This window comes from Neopelma chrysocephalum, unplaced genomic scaffold, assembly GCF_003984885.1.
Source record: "Neopelma chrysocephalum unplaced genomic scaffold, ASM398488v2 Primary Assembly neopelma1_75, whole genome shotgun sequence".
Classification (NCBI taxonomy): domain Eukaryota; kingdom Metazoa; phylum Chordata; class Aves; order Passeriformes; family Pipridae; genus Neopelma; species Neopelma chrysocephalum.
In genome coordinates, this window is record NW_020897736.1 from 12,246,646 (window position 1) to 12,271,239 (window position 24,594).

Genomic DNA, 24,594 nt, shown 5'->3' on the forward strand with positions numbered 1-24,594 from the left:
CGCTACAAAGATTTGTAAAGCAATAATGAAAATGTGAGGGGACCAGTTATCAGTGTAGTTAAGGTAGTCTTCTCTGATCCTAAGGCAAGACAATACTTGGTGATAACAAAGCCAAAAAATAGATCTTCCAACTGATTAATGAAGTTCATGAAAAAGTGGTTGAGATGCACAAAAATGCCTAGAACACAACATTTAAGGGATGATCAAGGAGGAAATCTTGGGACTCTCTCCCATGAGATTTCAAGGGAGAGGAAAAGTAAAGTTTATAGACATCATCTCCAATCTTTTCTACTTCAAAAACATCCAGTCCCACTCCATTTAGGAGACTTCAGGTTTACTGCACATTTTCCTGTTACTTTTCCCAGCTGTAGATCAAAGCCCTCAGCAGGCACCCAACACTTCACCAACCCCTAAGCAGGAGGGTATCTCAGAAATCTGTGCACCCAGTTACTGCACATTTACATCTCGATTTATGCACCAGTGTGCACAAGATAACTGTTCATTTCTTCAACTGTGTGAGTACCAAACCATTCATCTGGACAAAACACTGCCCGAACCACAGCTGTGTTTTCATTTACACCTGCCTTATATCCTCTGATACACTTTACAAAACAGAAATGCTCAAAACTGATTAGATTTATATTTGCTCTGCTCAACTGCTATATGAATAATTTAAAAATGATCAGTGGACTGCAGCTCTCAGATTATTAACATTTACTGAGAAATAAATGCAAAAATAATAAAAATTGAGTAGAACTGGAAGATTTTCAACGGGAGCCAGTTCAATCAGCAAAAAAAAAAGGATTTTCAAAGCATAGGTCCATGTTCAATATAATGCTGATACTGTTCTGGGTTGGTTGTTCTTCTGAAAACACTTCCTGCACTACGGAAATCAGGTTCTTTAGTCATTATTTGCATGTCTGAATTAACGCATGGCAAGTGATGCAGAAAAACTCAATGTCTTTATCCAGGGGTTGCAAGAAAGTATTTCTTCAAGTTACAAGCACCTTGGAGAATTTAGTATTATATGTGCACTTTATAAGAAATGTCACTTATTAATGTATGGAATAACTTCAGTGATTTTACCTACCTAAGAACATTTTTCATGTTCATAACTTCTCATTTCTTTCTTCCACTTAATTTAACCTGCAAATATCACACCTAGTATCCTAATATTGCCATGACAGTGCTAATCCCTCCCTCTGCCAATGGAGACAGCAGGCAAAACAGATAACAACTCAAAATAAAATTGCTTCTCCTACCTCTCCAAACACAAAATTTGCTCCCTAAATTCCCATTTCTTTCCCCCAAGACACAGTACCTGCAAGGCCTTACTGACATTTCCTACCAAGAGCAGATCTGACATGGTTAATAAAAATCACACATTTTACATCATACACCCCCAGTATTTATAAAGGACTTTATGCATTTCAGAGATTCCCAGCTCAATAATGGAAGAGTCATTACTGGAGCCTAGTCCTGCAAGAGCCCAAGACACTGAGCTTTAATGTCATGCCAATCTTATGCACAGAACAGCTATTTTGGGTAATTACAGAAGTTGTAATAATGCCTTTGGAGTCCCATGAAGTTGAGCTCACTCAAGACCTGTAGTCTCGCAGGCAGAAGCTTTTCAAATGGGATTCAATTTGTTTTAATGAAAAGCTGAACAAAAACAACCTTCAGACCATAGTATTTTATTGTAGTACTTGTATGTAGTCACATTCAAGATCTCTAATCTTTAGCTGATGTACATCAGCATAACCTTTGTATCTGATAAAGTTACACCCATTTACATCAGAGGAAAATTCAACCTTATGCCAGGTCTTATTTAGAAGTAGCTCCTGTAACCCACCTGTGTTTCACTTTCAGTATAAATATATTAATTACAAAATTATCTTAAATGCCATCTGATACAGCACTTGCTGTTTTGAACCGGGCATTTTATTAGAGCAGAATTAATCATGTATACATCAAAGACAGATCAATCCAAATCGACTGAGATGTGTCTGCAGGAAGTTCAAGAGAAGCATTTGTCAGTGTGAGGCTGTTTTTTGCACAAGGAACCCCCTTCCTTTGCTGCAGGACAGGTGAAGGGTGAAGGCCTTGGTACAGCCCATGAACCTGTGGATCTGAGCTGTTCCTCCAGCTCATTCATGTACCAGTTCATGGAATGTGTCTTGACTCTCCAAACCCACACAGAGGTTGTGGACCACATTTTTGTTTGCTTGATGCTTCAGGATGTTTAGGATTTTTGGCTTTTTGTACTGGAAAGCAGCACAAGCACCTGCACATCTCCCTCTGTGGGGGTTCCCACGTGTGTATTTTGTGCTGGTAATGTGAATTTTCAGGTGCACAGCGGCTTCACCCTTAGAACCAGTCAGTGTTCTCCTGAGATGAGAATACTCCTCTCTCCCTGGGAGGGAACAGTCTGTTCTACAAGCAGGCAAAAAGCAGTGAAAGCCAGCAAGAAATCAAAAAAAGTATGACAAAATACTAAAAGCTTGTTAGCTGGTTTTCACTGACGTCTTTAGTGCAGCCTCCCTGTTCTCAAGTCCCTTCTGTTAAGCGGGCATGATTAATTCCCCTTCAGTTTTCCAAGCCTGCTTCTGCTTAGAAGCCAATTTAGCAATTAAATTAATCGGCAAATATTTCTTGCCAGAGAATAAAAAAGAAGTTTCACTCGCCTGGGCAAAACACAATTCCCAAAGGATCTGAGAAGTTAATGAGCGGAACAGTCACAAAAAAATGTAAAAACTGGCAAATCAGACAGCCAAGAAAGAGACAGGAAGTGACAGATTTCAGAAAATACCTCTAAAGTAGAGGAAATGAGTCGTCCTTTAAGAAGAAATCATACATATAAGGCACATAAAACAGAGTATTCTTTGTAGACTTGACTGAAGAAGGAAAACAAAAAAAAAGAGATTAAAAAAAAGACACATCCTGAATAGCACTAAAAGCAAGGCAGCTTCAGTGGTCAGCCTCTTCTAGTCAAGATAGAAATTTGCATCATTTTAAAAGCAGTGACCAAAACCTATCGGTACCAGAAAAAGTGGGGGAAAAAAAAGAGAAAAAAGGCAACTAAATGCATGGAGAGGAGTGACCTGAGCCAGTAAATGGACACACCACTGCTCACCCTAAGCAAAGGGTCTGCTCCATGCCCTGCAGGTAAAGTCCTGAGGGTGACAGTCTCGAATGGATAAAAGGAATTTTTTAAAAACTACAATATGGATAAGCTTCTCCTGGGAGAGATGTGCTAAGAAGAGCCTTGGGTTGAGTTTATACTCAGGTGAAGTTCTCCTGGACTGAGAGGTTGCTTCAGTGAGTTACTAACTGGAGGCCTCTGTGGTAGCCAAGGTGTTGGATACACAGTTTAGGGAATAAATAAAGATGCACCTTTATCACAGGCATGACAGGCAGTTCCCAGACTCACAACAGCAAGAATTACCCAGTTGGACCCACTGAGGTCATGGATACCCCACGCACCAGGTCAGGGAAGGGACTGGCAGCAACCTGAGGAAGCTGTTAAGGGCTTTGTTGAGTGACACTGACATTTTAAAAAAGAAACACAAGCTAAGTACAGCCTTGCTTATGTGACATTAAGTCTTCCTTAAACACTCATTTTTTAAAGCTAGTTGCTATAATGTAGGAAATGTCACACATAAAAGAGCTTTATGTGAGTGCAAACACCTTACAGGGGCAAATTTAACCTCTGAGATTCATCCATACAAAAGAACATTCATTGTCCAGACGTGTTCAGTGAGGTTTTGCTGGGGAGGAGGGGAAATGCAAACTAAAAAAAAAAAAAAAATCTTCATTGCATTTTATGACTACAAAAGGCATTTCTAATACATTTCTGTGTAAGAGAATCACAGAATATTCCAAGTTGGGAGGGACCCACAAGGATCAACTACAATGTTCTCTTTTGTTATAACGTTATCTCATTAAATATAAATTTACCTGGACCTAATTCTTTACTTTTGGAATGATTTGTCTTTCACAAGGTAGAGAAATTAGGCTAATTAATAAATGTGAAAGCCTTCCGCCACAAGGATTTCCCCTGAAAGGACTCTAACAGCAATTTTAGCACTAAACTGCTTCAAGCAAGTTCACTGCCTGGTTTTCTCTGGCCATAAAGGCAGCAGCAGTTACACTGAGGAACAAGCCTGCTACTGTAATACATCACTCATCACAGCCTAACTGGCATGATAAAGTGTTTGCTCGTGAGGGGATTGTATGGCCAGTCCAAACAAAGACCACTTCATCCTGCATTTCCTAGAAATCTTTTTTTCTGGAAGAAAAAAAGCTCACATCCTGAGTTGTGCCTATGGAGAGTGCTGGGAAGCCTGAGCCGCTCCCCAGCCTCCCTCTTCCCCCACAAAGCAGAGCTGCCTGTCCTGTCAAATAACCGCTCTGTTGCACACATCCCCTATGCATTTCATTCAGTTATAAATGAAATAATATTATAATCACTTGGGTTTTTATTACTGTTACCTTGAGACACTGCCAGCAGTTCCCTCCAGCAGTTTGCTGAGTGGATGAGATTTGCAGCAAATCTAAAGCAATCAAGCCAGCAAGGTCGTCTTTATTGCAGAGCGAGAAATAAAGCCTGGATTAGACGCACGTGTTACTTCACTCCTCGCCCTTCTCACTTCCCTGCTCATCCCAACAGCTCCAGTTCCTGAAAGCTCAGGGGGAGGTGATGTAGAACTGCTGGGAGAGCATCTCCCCACCACTGACTGCGGAGCACTTCTCCCTTCAGGGAGCAAGGCTGCATATATATGGACATATAGAGATATATACACAGATATATCTCAGATGCACATGTGCAAATCCCCATTTGTTCCAGCGTTTCCCCACAAATAGAAGAGAGAGAAACAAACAGAGTGGTCTATCATCTCTGTGAAGTATTATCCTGTTAAATTTGCTGTGGTTTGGGCAAGCAGGGATTTACCCAACAGCAGCTCCAGTTTGAAGTGCACAATCCAGAGATGAGTGTGGCCCCGTGCTCTCTGCATGTGTTTAGGTTTTAATTCCCCTTCAGATCTTCAGAATTTCCTACTTCCACTGACACTACACGTCAATGAGCTTCCCAGGCTACCCTGATATGAAAAGCAGACCTCAGCCTTGACCTTCAGCCGAAGTTCCGGGGGGCAGGAGGGGGGTTGTGTTTGGCCACCTGACAGATCCTCCTGCCCTTTTGGGAGGCTGGTGTGACATTTGCTGTAGTTTACACCCAGGAGATTTGCCATCTCAGCCTGGTCAACCTGTACATTTGAGTCCCCACTCTCAAAGCCAAAAGGACACTTGCCAAAAGCTGGCATGGGACGGAAGGTGCCGGCCTTCCCAATGCTACATGCCTTGTTCAAACCTCTCCTGATGTCCAAGAGCCACAGGATGGCTTATCCCCAGCCTCTGAGAGTCTGCTGGCCCTCCTTTGGTGGCTGTGATCCTGGGCTCACACCCAGCAGAGATCCTACAGGAGCTCTTGATCCCACGGGAGAACCAATGTGACCACTCCACACTGGAAGTGATGAGGAAAACAGGGCAGACGAGAACTAAAGGGGATACAAAGCAGCCAGCTTGACCAAGAGGGCAGCCAGGAAGCTCTCCTAAAGCACAGACAAGAAGTTCTCTCTTTGCCAAGTTGTTTGTCTAAACTGAATTCGCTTCAACTTAAAACATCATTCAAAATATCTGCATCTGTTCCTGCTCACTTAATGCTGCCCGTGGCACTGTGTGGTGTCCTGCCATTCACTGCTCCACTCTCAAATCTCTTGGCATGTGAGCGTTCCAGGGCAAAGGCTGGAGCACACAGTGCTCTGCACTTCCTGCACAGCTCCCAGACTCCCAGCAGGGATACGGCAACCCTTACGGGATTACAGACTCCACATCGCAGCGGATCAAACACAGAAGGAACTCTCTCCACACTGCAGCCTGTCGTCTTCAGCCCAGGACCACTCTCAGGGAACGAAAAACAACCCAAATTGGATCATACATATAAGCACAGCACACAGGCCAACATGCATACTGCCCTAACAGGACACAGTGCCAGCAGCTTCTCTGGCAGGACGGGCTCAAATCCACTGGGCAACTGGATCTAAGAAAAATGGACAATCCCACGGTTTGTTTGGAACATTATAGAAGACACAGGTTGAATATTAATCAGAAAGAAAAAAGTACTGATCATCACCATATCAATGGGCTCAGTTTAGCTTTCAGTGCTCATTATTGTCTGGTGTGAGGTGCAGGACTGAGTCTGTACAGATATTTCCAAGTTTCAAAGTTATAGCTATGGCTTTATCCCTAAAACCTCATGTAGAAAGGACTGCAGTAAATCTACAAAACACTTGAAGATTTAAAAACAAAGAGAAAGAACACCAACCCTGTAATAGCATCATCCAAGTGACAATGCTCGAGAACAGGGTCTGGAATATTTTACAGTGATTCTGTCACATTCCAGCACACACAAGGATGTGAACATTTACTTTAGCTAACCACAGAGTGCATGAACATGCAGCAATATGAAAAGGGGTGCTTTCCAGTGTGTGGCAATCGGGGGAGTCTAACCAGAATATTAAGAGCCAGCCATATTTTACTATTATTTACCATCGAGGCACCACAAGAGCCACTGCAGTTCCTTTCTTCTGAATATAATCATCATATTGATAAAACTGGCACCCATCCCAAACTGGACACGGCTTTTTTGTCCCACCACACAAAGAGAGGCAGACACAAAGACAACCAGTGACGTTATATTGGCTACCAAAGAAAACAAAATCCAAGCCACTGTTCTTCACCGCACGCTCTCTGCTTGGACAGGAAGAAAACATACTCTAAGGAGTCACTTTCAGACCCCGTTTTTGGGTAAAGGGTTGACTGTTTTGCGTGGTAACCAGGCATGAAATTACACCAGCCACAATGCAGGCTGCTCAGTGCTTTTCCTGTGCTGGCCATCAGTCAGGTGCACGAGTGCTCCCACTCGGATTTAACTCAGATGCCACGCCAGAACACGTCCCATCAGCATCACACTTGTCACTTCCACGCAGGATGGTTTTGCTGGCATGTGGAAGCAGCTGAGGCTCAGAGCACGTTGCCTTCTTGGCAGGTGTTCTACCTTGCCTAGGGGAGACAGGCATAGGGGAGTTCTACGTCTAGGAAAAATAAGATTATTGTAGCCCATCAGATACGATTTCCGGCTTTGAGGATTAGAGTTGTGTCATAGCGAGAGCCAGGGAAAACAGCTGGTTGTTCCTTAGCTTGCACCTTGCAACATTTTACTGCTTAGCTGCATTTATTTTAGAAATGTATATAATTTCCTTGCTGAAGGCATATCTCAGTCCTTCTCTGCCCACCCCCACCACATACCCAGCTCCCATACTCTTGTTAGAGAAACTGCAACAAAGGTTAAGCACGTTTAAGGTTCACATTGTCCTCACTCCTTAAGGAGACAGTTTCTTCAGCAACTGCAAGTGACTGCTTCTCCTCCACTCTCAGCACTCCCCACCTCAATTTTGTCACTCTTGGTCCTCTGCAAAGGTGAGCACCTGTAAAACAGCTCCCTGATTTACACAGGCAGCCAAACTCTCCCTCACGGCAAGAAACTGGTGCATTTTGAACAGCAGTTACAAAAGGAGCAACATCTGCTCTGTAACCGCTCGGCAGAGCGTTGCACAAGAGCGCTGACTTTAGCCAGCCTGATATTGCAAATGCCAAAGGAATCTGGTTCCCTCGTATATCTCTGCTCGCGGGACCTCTGTTTAGAATATTTGAAATTACTTGGACTCCACCACATGAATAAGACCCCCCTGGGTTTCACTCTGACTTTCTTGCTTTCGCCACCTTTCACCTTCAAGAGGTTCTTTCCCATTCCTCCACTTTGCCCCCCCTCCAATCCCAGCAAAGAGCCTCATCTGCACCCCTGCAAGCCAGGCTCCCCCAGTTTTATTAAGATATAATCTTCAGTGATTGCTCTGGGCCATGGTTCAGAAAGGCTGATGGAGAACTGCAGGTTTGTCTGCAGGGCTCTTTGCTTCCAGCTCAATTCGTTCCCTCTTTGATGCCCTCGGGGAGCTGAAGCACAGCACGCTGATTATTTCTGCAATTTCTGCCTGTGACTTCCCTGCACCTAAACTGGCAGGGAGGGGACATTTCCTGAGCCCACTCCGGGAAAAGGCCCACTCCAGCAGAAAATTCAGTTCTCCCTCTCCCTCCTGAAAACAAGTCTGCTCCTGCCTCACCTCCCTTCAGCCCTGACGGTGGAATTTTAATTGAAGTGACTGGTGAAAGAGGGGAGGGAAGGTGTGGTTTGGCTGCAGGACACAGAGCCAGGACCTCTTACGCTCTACACCTTGCCCTGACGGTACCTCCTCCTGTGCCCTGGGGATAACCCCGTGCCACGCAGGGAGAGCTGTTGTTCCACAGGGTGGAAGGAGCATGGGAAAGGTTTGCAAAGCTCTTTGATGCCGAAGCACAAAATTCTAGACCCGAGGTAACAGTTCCCTGGGTGTGCTGGGAAATCAGGTTCCTCCAAGTTTCCCTGTGAGCAAGGTCAAAACCACACTTCAAGTTTGCTCGAGAACGACAGCCAGTCTAAAATTAAGTTGAAAAGTAACTTCTCACCCTCTTGTGAAAGAGGCCACAAAAAGCCTAAATGCATCTTCAAAGCCAAAGCAGACCTTCAACAAGAAATACTCCCCAGAGAGGGGAGCAAGCACAGGCACATGTTCCAAGGCAGAGCTGGGCATGACACCAGGGCCTGGGCAGGGCAGAGCTGCTGCTCTCCAGGGACAGGGACTCAGTGGTGGAACATGCCATGGACCCACCCCAAGTCACCTTTTGCCACACTCAGATACCAGATTTCACAATTTATCCACCCTGATGGAGCAGAAGAGAAAATCAACACCGAAGCAAAAGAGCTTCACATAAAACAGAGCACATCCCTCTCGCGCTCTTCCTCTGTCCCGTGAGACCCATCTCATGGTAATTTGATGAAAAATTATTTTTCCACCCAAGCTCTACTTTAAGTCAGGAAGCCAGCAGTGACAGCATGAGAAAGCTATTTGGGAATGGAACTGAAGAGCTGTCAGATAGCTTTGTGGGGTTAAAGAAAACCAACTTAGAAAACCAAACACAGTGGCCAGGAGATGGCAAACCTTAAGATGTCTGAAGGCCACAGGAGACAAACTCAGAGATTCCAAACTCACCAGGACTTTGTTGGCTTACAGAGCCTCCTCTCACTCCCTCCCCTACATTTCAAAAGATGAGTGTGCATTTCTGGGCTGGACTGGTTTCAGCAATGTCTTTGTGAAATGAGCATGAGGACACGTGCAGGAGAAAAAAAAATATCAGGGCAGGCAGGGAGAAAATGAGAAAATTAATCCAAAGGCTGCAATAAAGTTCAAAAACTTTAGGAAGTCAGGGTTTTTTTCTAGTTAAGTGCCCTGTGAAGGACAGGGATCCCTCTGTGATGGTACGTACAATGTCTTTCAAGCCAGGTCTGTCGCTGGAGCAGAAATTCAACACACTTTTCCCCAGAGAAAGTTCTATTGTCCTGCAGTCACATCGCCAAATTCAGATGTTTAATTGGAAGTGTGAAACAGAAGGATTCCAGTCTGTTTTTAAAGAGAAAATCTCCAGGCTACCGCTCCATCCCATAACTAACACCAGCTTTGTTCAGGGCAGGACCCAGCACAGTTCCCTATCCTCAAAAGGAAAGGGAGGCAACACATAAACAACATATCACTGTACATCACAGCCTCAGAGCTGCATACCTCAAACAGCAACCAGTGCTAACAGTCTGAGGCACCTCGACAGATGTATAGCCAAGCAGCTATAAAAGAGCCTTTGTGCTGGCTGAACAGAAACAAGGCATTTTCTGTACGGGAGACGGCCCTGACCACCTCGCAGAATAAACGGGGTTACACATTTCACACTTCCCCTGCACCAGGAACCGCGAGGGCAGATGGCACAAGGCAGACGCCGCGGGCTGGAGGAACGACCTGTTGGCTCTGCAGGGCCACCTCAGGGATCCGGAGGAGCCACCCTACGACCACAAGGAAGGTGGCTTTGCCCTCAGCTTCCATCTCCCCCGCTTGCAGTCCCTGCATCAGAACTGCACGGCTTGATTTAAATCTGAGCCAACCTGCAATTCAGCAGAGACTTCTCTGCGCAAGAGACGCACCACAAAACACCTCTGATCCACCATCCAGAGCTCCAGACAAAGACTTTTCATCCCAATGCCTCAGCACCCAGCTGCTATTTTGTATATTTTGAAATACACTTTTCATCTTCACCCTAGTTTCCAGCTCTGAAATTAGGCTAATTCTTTAAGGCTGCAGGAGCCACGGTGTTATTTTTGGCCTAGAAAAGATAAGAAACCACGTGGACAGTTTCTCCTCAGTACAAGCACACACAGCAGCAATACTACCATCAGCAAACTTCAGGATTCAGCCAAACACATTATTCCACAGGATCAGAGGAGGCTTCCAGTTGGGCCCAGTAAAACACAAGCAAGACAAACTGCAACTGCAAAAGGCTCTTGCAGTGATTACAGTGCACATTTCCACTCCAGGGGGTCAGAGAAGGGGGGAAAAAAAGATTACTTGAAAAAGTCAAAGAAAAATTGCTCTGTCCAAAACCTGGAAAAGCCACAGTTAGCAAACTTTCCCAGGGAAGTAAAAGCCCTGCTGCTTTATGAAGATTAAATCTGCTATTGTCTCACAGTTGTTGGCTATTTGCTTTTTTTTTTTTTAAATAAAGTTGCCCTTGGCCAAAGATGTTAGGAAGTGTCTTCAACAGGAGAAGGCTATAAAAACAAGTATGCCAGTTTATTATCTGTGATAAGGTTAAACAAACAAGGTAAGATAAGGTGAAGGTAGGTTTCTTGATAAATCATCTGTGATAAGGTTAAGCAAATTTCTCCTTTGTCAGGACAGTGAAGACTCACATGCAAGGGCAGAATATTTTTGCTGACCTGGACAATGAATGCAGGAGGTGAATGTTCTGGAGTCACTCATGTTGGACAGGACTGTTTTTAGTGAAGCATCTGGTCTGAAGACTGTAGGAAACCATTAAAAAAATTGGGTCAGGCATTTAACCCACCCTGCACCCATACATTAAGGGGGACTGGAGGAAAAAAGCCTTATAAAAAACTCAGACCTAAGATACAGTTACCCACTGAGTATCTGTGCAGAATTACACATAATATTATTTTTCCACCCCCACCTACTAAGAACTTTCTTAGTCCTTATTGAGGACAAAGAACACTGCCCTTATGCAGAGATGCTGAGGAGTGAACTCTGCTGTCCCCTGGGCAAGTGTTTTCTCTCTCTCTAAGACAGTAACACATAATAAAACCTACGGTTATAAAGGATTAAGGCAGCTCAGTTAATACAAACTAGCACTCTCTCCTGCATTCCTCGCTAATACAGTGGTGACATAACCAGCCAAAACATGTAGCCTTAATTCAAATAAGGTTTAAAGAAGTTACTGCCAAGTAATTACACCCATTGAAGGCCCATGAGCAGAGGAACCTGCATTAATACCCTGCTGCTGCTCTCAGAGCACTTTTCTAACCAGTTGCACCAATCTGAAGTGGCAACCATGGACAAGAGCAGGCAACAAGTTTTCATGAGCAAACTTGTGCCTGCCTTTCAGGAGGCACACGGTCTGAGCAGGGCCACAGGGACAGTGGGCAAGGACACAGCATCCAAATGCTGGCTGCCTGCTCAGCAAGGCTGGGGCAACCCTGAGGCAGAGGAGCTTTCTGACAACATCCTTCTTTATTCTTCTGTTAACATGCTTTTCTTCGCAGCTGGAAGAAGGTGACAGTGGCACTTCTGGAGCTACAAGCAGCTTTTTAGTACCCCTTCCTGCTTTCTAATGAACTGCTGGCTGAGTCCAAACTACGGGTTCCCATTTATTTCATTGCTAATCCTGGCCTCTGTCTAAGAACCTGTATTTAATCCACAAAGAATACCGGACACTTCTGAAGGCTGCTTCCAAGAACAAAAATACAGCACTCAGCTGGAGCTCCCTAAAGCCATTCAGTAGGAAGGATTAAACCCAGAGACTTGGGTGGAACTATAGATCCAGTGGGCATGACCCTACCTGTGCTCTCTTCATTACACAAGAGCAAGTCTTTGCCTTTCCCTAAACCTCTTTCTAAGCTAATGACTCTAAAGCACTGGCTCCAGGAGCCTCATCCCACAGCTCTGCACAAACATTCAGGGATCCCATCCTGCACTGACGTGCTCTCAGCTACAAACCAGGACACTAAAGGAAGCTGTTTGCCCTATCCCAGCAATGTTCCCAGGACATCAGATCACCAAGCACAGAAGCTGATCACTGAAGTTTCAGCTGCACTGAAAGTGGAAAAACTGCTGAGCTGCTCACCTGGAAAAGGGAGCTCGCTGTAGTGGCTGTCCTCTTATCAGCAATACTTCACATCAGGGCACAACACTGCAGTGTGGACAAAGGATAAATGACAATCGGACAGTTCCTACTCCAAGTCTTAAAAAATGGTCCTTAATAGCTTGGGCCCTTAATAGCAATATAAATGATATGCAGGCTCTGATTCTTTTCCTTACCATTACCACACAAGCTGCAAGTAACAGACATGAAGTTCAGTTGGTTCTTGAGAATTCACCTGAGAAAAATCTGCCACAACTTTTACTTTGGCTTCTTTATTATAGTAGCACTTTTAACTTGCTCAAGACACAACTGAAAAAAAACATTGACACTAATTTGTTTTCACAGCAGAAAGGTACTTTTGTGTAAGAAACTAACCAGAAATAACCAGGATTCAACTTGCAGTTCTGCAAGGACTTCCAGTTTCAGCTAAAACTTCAGCACTGAAGAAAACAAAACCAGTTAGTTCCCCAAACTCTTCCAATTAAGTTCCCAACTTCTTTGTGACACATAAAGGTCATTTTGGTCTGGGCATGCAGGAAGATAATCCCCACCCTTCAGGCAATTGGGATTTCTGGCAAGATTTTAAGAGGTCTCCAGCTGATAACCATGAAAGTTCACACCACCAGGAGTCCAGATAAGCTTTTAACACAGGAAATTAGTGCGAAAATGTTTTAAGCATTTTAAAGATCAATTAAGATGGTGTAACAGTCCAGCTAAGTAGAATCGAGTTCTCTGCTTCAAATCAGATGGTTTTAGAATACAAAACAGCAGCTCTTCAGCTGGGAGGTGTCTACAGGAAATGAGGTTAGACAAATGCAGGGTAATTAATCCTCTGTGCAGTCAGATTAGGGACTCACACGGTCCACAGGGCCATCACACACAGCCCAGAGCACTGGGCTAAACTGCTACCTGCCTGCTGCAGGTTGTCATCTTCTATCTCCCCTGTCCCTCCACGAACCAGTGGTTCTCCCACCAGAGCCCAAAAAGCCAAAAAAAAAGCACCTGACACACCAGGTGCACTTGGGTACAATGCATGGGAAGACAACATATGCAGTTTTCATTTGTAATTGCAGGTGCAAGCTACAGAAAAAGGAACATACCAGCACTCCAAATGCAACCTTTTGCCTTGTCAGCACCAGGGGACCACAAATCCATCAAGGATAGGACTTCAGGAGAATCAAAAGGCGAACTGGCAACTCCCGGGCCGGGGTGAGGAGTCACCTGGTGTTAACAGCTCTTTTCAATCTCTCTCCCAGCACCAGCAGCAGACCAGTGACTGCCAACAATGTGAACTGGCAAAATGTGACTGCAGGGATCAGAAATGCATCCCCAGACACTGCCCTGGTACACTGTCAGCCCAGGGAAGCGCTCACAGAGCAGCTGCTCAGTGCTCTCTCAGGAGAGCGAGCCTGATAGGAACTACTTGCTCCAAAAGCATTAAGAAAGCCCTTCAAAACAGGTTAATGCTACACTCCACTGTGGCTATAACTAGCCTAAACCAACTCTGGATAATTATTTGTGTTGATTCATTGAAAGTTCAAAAGCAAACAATGTTTTACACTAAATCTGTTTTTTTTAAGTAACAAATAGACACCCCATCATATCCATACATTTACAAAATCCAACTTTTGTTCCTTCTCTGTAATAATTCAATTGGTTTTACTGAAAAAATCCCAGTATTTCTCAAAACACCATACTCCAAGTATACTACACTGAAGGCACTGGAGCTGTGTGTTCCTACCATCCTGTTGGTGACCTCAGCTAAGTTTATATTAAGCCCCTTCCCCACATCAGCACTTCATTTCTATTTCCCATCACCAAACAAGTCTGGCTTTTCTCTCCCATGCTTACAGGCTCTGACATCTCCATGCTGCTGGTGCTTTAAGCTGCTCACAGGACTCAGCTATAATAGACTGAAGGGAGAAATGCAAATATTCTCTCCAAATTAACAAAACTAACTCCCCCTCCCCCAAACATCCAGGTCACAGTTACCCTCTACATATAGACCAGCTAAAAACTTCCATACTGAGAGCCCCAGATGAAAACACTTCGTGTCCCCTTTAGTGAGAAAGACAAATTTTTTTAATTTACTTTTTTACTGTCGAGTCACGTATGACATTTACAGAGATTCTGTTTATACAGAAACCATGAAGTGGTTTATTCCCCCACCCTTGTATTTTATACACAGAAATAAGCACTAAATGGAAAAAGAAACTTGCCAACTCAAAATTTGGTCAGATGTAACTGACCCATGGGAGATAACTGACTACAAAGGTATTACTGGGTTTGGTATTGATTAGATTTGGAATTTAACAGTGTCCTTCCGAGGTGTCCAGTCAGGTGGGATTCTCCTGCAAGAAACTGTGCAGCTCTGATCACAGCACAATGTTGCTTCTTCCAAGTCTCACAACTCCAGCAAGCTGTAAAGTAATAATCTACCCTGTGGGATGGCTTTCCCATTAGTTTAAAAGAAAAAAGTACAATAGAAAGCTTCTAGTCTGACTTACCTCCCTCTGCCTATCCCCACTGCTGCTCAACAGAACAAACTCAAATCCTCAACTATCTTCTGAGTGCCTTAATTAAGAAACTGGGATGATGAGCTATTTTACTAGAGTTCTTTGTCCTGCCATGCAATGAAGGATTAGCCTTTCCTGACTTGTCCTCAAGATAACAACTAATCCTGATGGCTCTCTGAACTCAACAGGCTGCAAAGATGCTAATTTATAACCGAACCACTGCACTTTACAACAACAATAATGAGGAAAAAAGCAATACTTCTGCTTGCTGGATTCATGGCTGAAGCTTCCTAAGGGTCTGCACGACACCATCAAAGTCCTCATGTCAGCAACCCTCAGCTTAGGCATTAGGTCAAGTCACTCAGCTAACTAAGGACAGATTAACCGTGTGCTCACAAAAACTAGGTCAGTCCCAAACAGTCTCTGTAGCCTGGAAAAGGCATCTATGTGTAAGCATGAACCACACAGCCTTCCACTTTGAAAAGGATGGTCTGCAGAAAGGGAGTGTGATCCAGACTCAAGTTTTGTTACAACACTTGCTCTTGAGTTCTGCAACACAGAAGAAACCTTTACCAACCTGAGTTCAGAAGTCACTAAGAAATAACTTAGCGATGCCAAGTTCTCCCTCTTTGAAATATCTGGTTCTCAAACACTCAACTATTTTCTGAACTGAAAGAGCCAGGTCAGGACCTGGGTGCAGACCCGAGATAAGTCTCCTTATTCCAAACCCTCCTAACCCACACCTGGTTTCACAAGCCCAGTCTGCAGCCTTTACTCTCTCCTTTGACCTCTCTGCCCTCCTCCTCAGCAAACACTAAAATTAGACCACAGTGGTCAAACCGCGCTGCCTCTCCCACTGTCCTCACAGTGACTCCCTGTCACATCAGTCACGTATTTTCAGTCTCACACTGACCCCCACACACCACCTGCCCTGCCCAGATAATGCTCTTCTCTAGTCTTACCTGTCTGTCCTCTGACAAAATGCCATTTCTCATTACCTTGAATTCAGGGAGCTCAATCTCCATCCAGCCCCAGAACACATGGCCACCCACTTACAACTTAATCTGAAGCCAAAAAGACATCTCAGAAGCGTTTTGAAGATAAAATTTAGTGCTGGAGGAAAGATGATTTATAAACATCCACTCTAAAACTCTGGGCTCATTTGTATCCTCCCTCTCTCACACATGATTTGTATCGTAGGTTTCTTGAACGAAGAGGTGCAATGGGCTGCACATACAAGGAGATAAGATATCTGTGCTGTCAGGGTTTGCCAATTTCCTATGCTCTGACTTTGACAAAAAGCACAAGCTTTGAAGCCAGGACAATACACATATATTAGAGCATCTGATTTCAGAAGTGCTGCTGGATGCTCCCACCACCAAGACAAGCCTGGACTCCAAGGCGAGGGTTTACAGAGCCAGAGTGACCAAACATCACAGTCCAACCCCACTGCCCTCAGTGTCTGCAGAGAACCGAGGTGCTTCAGAGCACCCTGCCCAGCACCTCCTCACAGACCCATGCTGCAGCAGCCACTGCACACAGTGTGCCACACACGAGCCACCTACCACAGGATTAATCTCCTTTTTTTTGATAATGAAGAAAAAGGTTTTCTCAGAGGATAAAGCAAACGAACTGCACATTAGCCGTTAGCAGCTGCACCTCTTCCCAGTCTTTCAGATCTGATCAATCACAGCAGGACTTTCATCTTTTTTTGACTTCTGGCTGTCTTACTGAAAGCCATAAACTTCAGTTTTGCCCATGGGAGAGTCCATTCCAGAAACGGTACATTCTGGCACTGCCAATGTACTTGGCAGATATAATGTGCACTTTAAGGGCTTTCCTAACTTCAGTGAATTTCACAGTAGCAATTATCTTCAATTACTCCAGATGAAAGACCACACCAAATGTTAATTCAAACCCCCCTTCTCCCAGAAGCCCCCTGCTATCCCCAGTCACCACTGCCCTATTTTTTCCCTCACCAACGCTCAGAAGGTTGGACCTGCTCTTCCTTGATGCTCACGTTTCCTGATGTGATCACTGCCTTTGTCATACCTTCTTTTCCATGTATATTATAAAAAAATCCTGTCTCATTTCAGGGTATTTAAGAGTACTTGTGCCACCTCCACACAGACACATTTGGTTGCTTCTTACCTAATTTCTCCCACAGCCTCAATGAGAACAGAGGGAAAACCAGAGAAAACAACTGGGCATTTACACCAGCAATTAGAGGTAGAATAAGCCACTCTGTGAGATCCAGCTGTTTCTGCTGCACTATAGGACACAAAGCAGCATCACTTAAAAGCAGCGTGTGTCAGAAGAGCTTTATTAGTGAAGAAATTAATGGGCTATATCAGCACTACTTTGATTTTTAGCAGCTACAAAGAGCTTGTATTCAAGTTGTGAAGATATTTAACATAAATTAGAACAATGTTCAGCAGCAGCTACGAAACAAGACTGAAACAAAACCAAGCTACACAGCGATGGCTTCGTAATTCAGGTGCATTTAGAGGAAATATCAGACTCAAAATGAAAACTGAGGTCAGCAATACGTTGGGATGGTTTAAATCACAAATGAGAGAGCTTGTCTTCAAAACTGAAACTTGTTCTCAGGCTGAATTGCCAAGACCACACATGGCACCACATGGCAGCGTAGGAGAAAACAAAACTTCTATGTCCCTGTGATCCATGCAAGATGAACTGGGAGAACTACTGGTGAAAGTAAAGAAGAGAAAGAAGGAGACTTAAGTATGGAAATTTCTTCTGAGAAAAGCACACAGCAAGTGTGCCAGAGGTCCAAAATACCAACATTCACTAGAAATGCAGAATCATTTCACTTCCAGAGCAAGTTCAGTACAAGCCTTTGGTCCTCCTCAGGAGGAATGACCACACTCTACATTGTTTCACAGACCCTCGAGCTCCCTTCTGTAAACTTCTGAGATTTCACAGCTCCATTCTTTTAATGACTTTTTTCTTCCAGTTTGCTGCATGAAACCTCCAGCCTTGGCTGCTCCACCCTATAGAGCACTGAGTTTTACAGCTATTTGTCAAATAGCAGCAACAGTCTCGGCTTTGTTTTTACAATGATGATAATCCTTGCCCTAAAGAACTCACATTTAACAGGCAGGTCTCGTCAGTGACTCACTCGACCTGCATCAAATACAGCAACTGCTACGAGCCTGGTCACAGGAGCCTAAAATCCATCACGGGCTGCAAACTGCTCCTGGAGCAGCAGCCCGGGTGGGTCAGACGAAGCTCCCCAGAGCCCAGGGAGCTTCAGTTCTCAAGCTTGCACAGGCTGTTGCTGCCTCTTTTCTGGGGTGAGATGACACAGGAAGTCCAAAGAATCCTGGTGTCAATTCCTCTACTGTATTTGCTGAAAAGCTCCTGACGGCAGGAAGAGTGTGAACAAATCCTTACAAGTCTTGAAACGGGCAATAACCGGTGCCACTAATGAAGTGGTCTAAGAGGCACCGCGGAGAGCAGAGCAGTGACAGAAACACAGGAAGGGGGGGAAAAAAGGGGTTTTGAGACAGACTGCTGCGAGCAGAAAAAACACACAGAGTCAGGCCTGGTGATGCATTTGGGCACAACACCAGGGCCAGGGCCAGGGAAGATGAGCAGCACAGTAAAGACATTGTGGGATCCTAAAAATCGGAGAAAGAGGGCAGTGACAGTCATGGAGATGAGTAAAACGGTTCTGGGCAGGGAGCCCACCACAAGAACAGTGCAGGGAAAAAGCCACCCGCAGAGAGGTCCGGCAGCGCATTCCACGTCCGAGATGCTACGGACTAAAACCAGCGAGCTGGGGGGTGACTGAAAAGCCCTGAACTCCTCATTTGTGCTGCCACTTGAGCCCCTCCAGAATAGGAAGTGCAGGCTGCAAAGGAGAAGTTTGGGTTTTCTGAGGCCAACGCCGCTTTGTTTGCTGAGCCTCGTGCCGTCGCGGCTTCCCTTTCCATGGGAATTGTGAAGAATCCGGTGGCTGTGCCCCAGCAGAGCAGGCATAGATAAACTTTTTCCTCCATCAGGAGCTCACTGAAATACAACGCTTTGCAATCCACTTCCAGTGGCCTGTTACTTGATGTTCGTGAACGTACAAGACACGGAAAATGTCGCTTTTACACCAGGCTTTCCCAACACAGCTGTTACGACAGCTGTGTTACTTCACACAGCTATTGCTTTATCTGAAATAAAATACCAGGCACATTTCATCTAGTTGTCTGGGCAATGAGAGGACCACATCAAAAAAAAAAAAAAAGGAAAAGATGACAGGTTTTTAAATTGAAAAGCCACAACTAAATGAGAGTGGACCTACCCCTTGCAGAAGCAGAGTGCCTTTCATCACTGAAACTCTTCCCTCCTCCCCAAACAGCTGAGCCTTAACATCTCACACTCTTGGGTTACTTCTGCACATCCTACAGTTTATACCCTTCACACAAACCAATTTTAAGTAATTCATGGCACTCAGGAGAATCCAGCACTAGGGATAATTTAACAGAAGCTGATCAAACAAAACTGATTTTGAGAAAAACCCCATCTATTTCTGTCAGACAGCATTCTTAGTGCAGTTGTGTGCTGTCAGTAGCTATTTCAACCCAACATTTGATCATACTGAATTTAGGAGAGCTCTGCCAGTTTAAGTAGAACCAAAATGTTAACCTTCAGTAACTTAATCAAATGCCACATGGTACAGGCACTCACAGCAGAAGTTATTTCAACTCTGAATGTCTAGAGTAAAAATTTTATGCGGCTAGAAACTGTGGAAAAAGTTACTGACTCCTTACAAACTTCTAACCACAATGCTGGCAATACATAAACTAGTTCCAGGTCTGAAAGCAAGGAACATGGAGAGACACTGTTAGTCCAGAAAATCTCTAGGTACAAAAGACATGAATGAATTACTGCAGCTGGAAACCTCTTTCCCCTTCCTCAGAGGCTTTCCTGTCACTGAACTGTGAACTGAAACGAGGCAACAGCTTTCGGGGGCAGAAACTCAGTGTTAGAAGTGGAACACAACTCTTTGCCAGTGACAGAGAGGCTCAGCAGCAATATCTGTCATCGTCTGTGACCACAGCTCCTGTCACACGGGCAGAAGAATCCCCCCCTTCACCACATCTCATAAAAGGATAAAGCAGTAGTTGCGTCAAGTCATAAATGTTTGTGTACAAAACCTGTTCACCCTCTCTTCTGCTTTCAGCTTCTCCCTTATTTCTATGACAGACCCACTGGCATCTGCTCTGGTGAAACTGCAGCTCAAGCCCAGTAGGTGTTTTCAACCACACAGCCTGCAAACACCCAGGACTCGAGTCAAAAAGCCCAGCACACACCTAGGCAGGAGAAGACCCCCTCACCCCTGAGAGGAGCTGCCAGCCCCCAGCAAACAGCAGCAGAAAACCCTGCCACAAGCAGGATGGGACTCTCTGGGACGAGTTTTGGCTCATCCAAAACCACCACCGAGAGTGGTGGCTTGTCTCTGCTGACATCAAGGCCAAGCAGGGTGGGTCTGCTAGCAAGTCCCCAGGGCAGCAGCAGATATGAGCTGTGCAGGGTGACAGTGCCAGCCACCAGGAGACATCTCTAGTTTGGGAAAAAAATGTCAGTGTCAGGGCAAACATCTGTCAGCCTCACACATTTCCACTGCGGTAAGAAACACGGTAATTGTATCATCCATTTTCCACGCTCGCACCATGACGAGCTAAAGAAGATAAAAGAGGCTTGGGCAGTCAGGACTGCAGGCAGTCGTGGCCATTTTGATTTAAGCTTATTCCCTTTCTGTCTAAATAAACATATCTGTTATGAATGATGAATGTTCCTCCCCTATCCCTCATGTGCCTCGTGTCCAACTCTGTTTCCCTTAGCACTGCACTTCCATATTTCCGTAGGTCTTTCCTGACACTTCTAGGAAACAAAGAGTGTAGAAACTGTACAGCTGGGTGGTCAAGCTGCAAAGGGAGGCGAGGGCTGGAGGAACTGCTATGTACAACAGCACTCCCCTGCTGCAGCCTCTCCCACCCTCCCCTCTACCTCTCCCCAAAGCACGCTCCTCATCCTTACCTCGTAGGACCAGACGCACTGCACTCCCGCAAACCTCCGCACGCATCTCCCCACTTCCACGTCCTCGTGGGTCGTGTACATCTCCCGCAGGCACTCGCCAATGTGGGGCACCATCCTCCGCAGCACCTCCCGGCTCATGATCACTCCTGGCCCCCCCATGCAGAAGTTCTCGCCCGGTTCCAGTGCCAGCTTCCCCATCTCCTCCGTGGTGCCGAGCCCGGTCTGCCCCAGGAAGAGCGGCTCGCTGCTGTTCAGGCTCCTGAGGAAGTTCTCCAGTTTGTCCCCTTTGATGTAAACGTCGTCGTCAGCCCTCATAAACCATTCGTATTTGTCCAAGTAGTGGTCATGCATGTATTTGAGCATCATGAAAGATTTCTTCTGGGGTGGGTAAGAGTCATCTACACCTGGAAGCGGCACGATGGGGATGGGAATAGAGGTGTCCGAACCCTCACTGGAGAAGAACTCAACCTTGCCAGGAATGGTTTTGGACCATGTTCTAGATTGAAAAAGACAAGAAGGACTAATTAAGTATGCAAACCAGGGCAGGCAGAGAGTGCTACTAGAGACTGTACCATATCTGCTTTACAAATTGTCTTTATAAACGCCCTGATGGGTTATTTTTTACCACACAAATGAGGACATGGCACACAGAGCAACTGGTACAACACACAAAAAGTTCTGCTATGACAAGCATCTGAATATCATTTTTGCACCTCCATGTGTTAGAAAAGTAGTTGATAGTAGCAGTTCACTAGTGGAAGGTAGGATTTCTTATGCACACTCAGTTTTGGACTAACTAGTATTGGCCACAAAATACAGGGGGGAGCCAGTATGGACAAACAGCTCACATACAACTGGATTTAACACTTCCAAAGCTTCCCTGCAAGTTATCCAGCATCATCTCCACCTTCCATTCCCTCTAAGCCTCTCCAAAAGCTCAAATGTGCACTTCTCAGAAGCACTGACTTCCAGGGAGTAAATTCACATGAACTTGCAAGGAATCGGTATCCCGTGGGAAAGCAACCAAACAGCAGCTTCTCCAGATGCTGCCTGAAGAAGCAAAGCAGGGAGCATGGAGCAACAGTAACCTCAGGTGGGTTTGTCCATACCATTTAAGTCCTAAAAGATGTCTGTAAAACGTGTAACTCCCACAATAACATGGTGCTACCAACACTCACACCTCCAGCAGCTTGCCAGACACCTCATTCCAGATTTTAGTGAAGAGGAACATCACGTAAGAGGAGCTTTTTCTGCGCAAAGCAGCACAGAGACAACATCTGCTCCACACCTTCCGTGCTCCTCTGACAAATTCAACCCATCTGCGTGGGCAAACTGGGTCATTTGTATGGCAGGAAGAGCTGCAGGATGATTCCTCAAGGCAGACTGCAGAACACTGTCTCCTCCAGGGAGGATTTTCAGTCATGTAACTGTTACAGCCTTGCCCTAAAAATTATTAATTTTAAGCTTTCAGCACCATTTTCTGAGATTCTATCTGGGGGAAAAAAGCAGAGATCACATATCCCTCACAGAAAACTATTTTCATTGGTAAACCAACAAGTTTTGCTCCTTTTTGTATAGGGGGAGAATATTTTATAATTATATTTGGTGACTATGATCAGAATACAACCTAAAGGTGAATTTGAAAACACTCTCAAGGTAAAGGACACAGTATTCCCTCAATGCATCAGTGTCACTCTGACCAGATGCCTCTCAGCACAGGTTTCTTGCCAAAACCTGAGCAGATTTTGGGCAGCACAGACCGTCTGAAATTTGAAATCTCCAGAATTAGCTGTTGTGCGAAGTCTGAAACACAAATATACTTCAGCAGAATTGTTCCTTAAGCTCCACCAGAAAACGCAAAGGTATCTAATTAGACCTACGTAAACATCAACTTTGACACCTTAACAGTTTCACACTAATTGAGCTGTGTGTAATTAATATCACCCAATTACTTTAAAAGCTTTGTCTTCTGGATTTCTTACTGCCATGGGTAGTGTTTCATAGGAAAAGTTTAGATCCCAGCTTCCCAAAGAGCACAGAGTAAAGCAAATAGAAACATTCCCACTGACTTCACAATAGAGGTGATGAGGCTTTTAATCATCAGTCATGCAATTAATGCACAGTACTACTGGTTGTAAGTCATATCCTGTTAAAGCACTGAAAGCTGCCCCTTTTACACGAGACATGATCGTATCTTGACCTTTCACTAATCATTAAGGAAGTTCTGCTGTTTATTTTCTGACACCCACACTCAACATACAAATCATCTACCGCTCTTCCCATACCAACCCCCAATCTAAGTTTAAAAGACTTCTCTTTGTTAAAGGTACTTGATGCATTTTAATTTTAATCTCACAGAAAGAAAAGGCGGAAGAAGCTACTGAAAAATTTCATCCACTGCAAGCAGTTCCCAAGGCAGCTTTGGATGGACGCAGGACAAGTTATTAGCTAAAGTCTTATGGGAATTTCTGTTTATTGACTTTTTTATTCAAAAGCAAACAATGAATTTTCAGACTTGCTCTCCATATCCGGAAAGATCTGCCTTTGTAATGACTACAATCTATGGACAACACAGGGTATTTTCTATCACTCCAGGCTTTAGCTCCTTTCTGGACTCATGAGGATTTGTCTTCAACTATTTTTTTAACTTTTTTTTTAAACCACCACCCATTCTGTTGGTTCCCAGCTTAAATTTACTCCCTGCTCTCAACCTAGGTACCCTCACCTCAGGACCCACAAAGTATTGTCAAGAGAAGAATTCCCACTCAATGGAGAGGGAACAAAATGCATGTACATCCATAAACCCTGGCATGTTTGATTCCCAGCCTTCTCATTGCCCTAAAACCCTCAAATCAAAGCCAGTTTGAGCCCATCTTTCCATGTGTCTGTGCCATACTTAAGTTTCACGTTAAAGCAGGAGTAAACCAGAGAGTAAACCATATATTCCTGCACATGTGAGGAGCACAACACAGACAGAAAGACCAGGTCCTAACAATAACCACACCCCAAGGACCAGTGTGCGACCTGGGTCGGCACCAAAATGTTACTTCAGCCTTGGGATCTCACGTCAACCACATCAACCACATCGACCAAGCCCCAGCACAGCTTGACTGAGCCTTTGTTCACTTCCTGCAACAACACAATTTCTGGGATGAGACAACTCGACGTGTTATTTGTGACTGTGGCTTTGAGCATTTGTTCGAACCCAAGCAGGCAAAACACATTCCCACATGGAAAAATGGCCCAAGTGTCTGTGTCAATGCAAGCACAGCTCGGCAGAGGCTGAAACAATGGAGTCACCACGGGCTGCTCCTCACGTCGGAGCCACAGCTCGCTGCGGCCCTTTTTTGGGGAGAGAATACACAGAGAACAGTTTGCTCAGGAAACATGTTGTTGCACTCAGCCAAAGAAGCCAAACCACAGACAGCAAGATGAACTGTGGGCACATTTTTCTGACCCCAGTTATCAGCAGAACCGAGGGCTGGTAAATGCAAGGACGAATTCTGATCAAAGCAGTTTTTAACTTTTTATCCAACGTTGCAAAGAATCAGACTTGGCTCAATCACCAGCAATTCCACAGATTAGTGTATTAACACCTACGTTTCTTGCCTGT

General features: G+C 44.8%; 1 protein-coding gene across 1 annotated transcript in view; it reads right to left on the reverse strand.

Annotated features, from left to right (window-relative positions):
* CHSY1 (chondroitin sulfate synthase 1) overlaps positions 1-24,594 on the reverse strand; it is a 78,407-nt gene that overhangs the window by 47,859 nt on the left and 5,954 nt on the right. Inside the window, exon 2 of the mRNA XM_027688193.1 lies at positions 20,982-21,477. Within this exon, the coding sequence (XP_027543994.1) occupies positions 20,982-21,477 (496 nt within the window). The remainder of the gene's footprint in view (positions 1-20,981; positions 21,478-24,594) is intronic.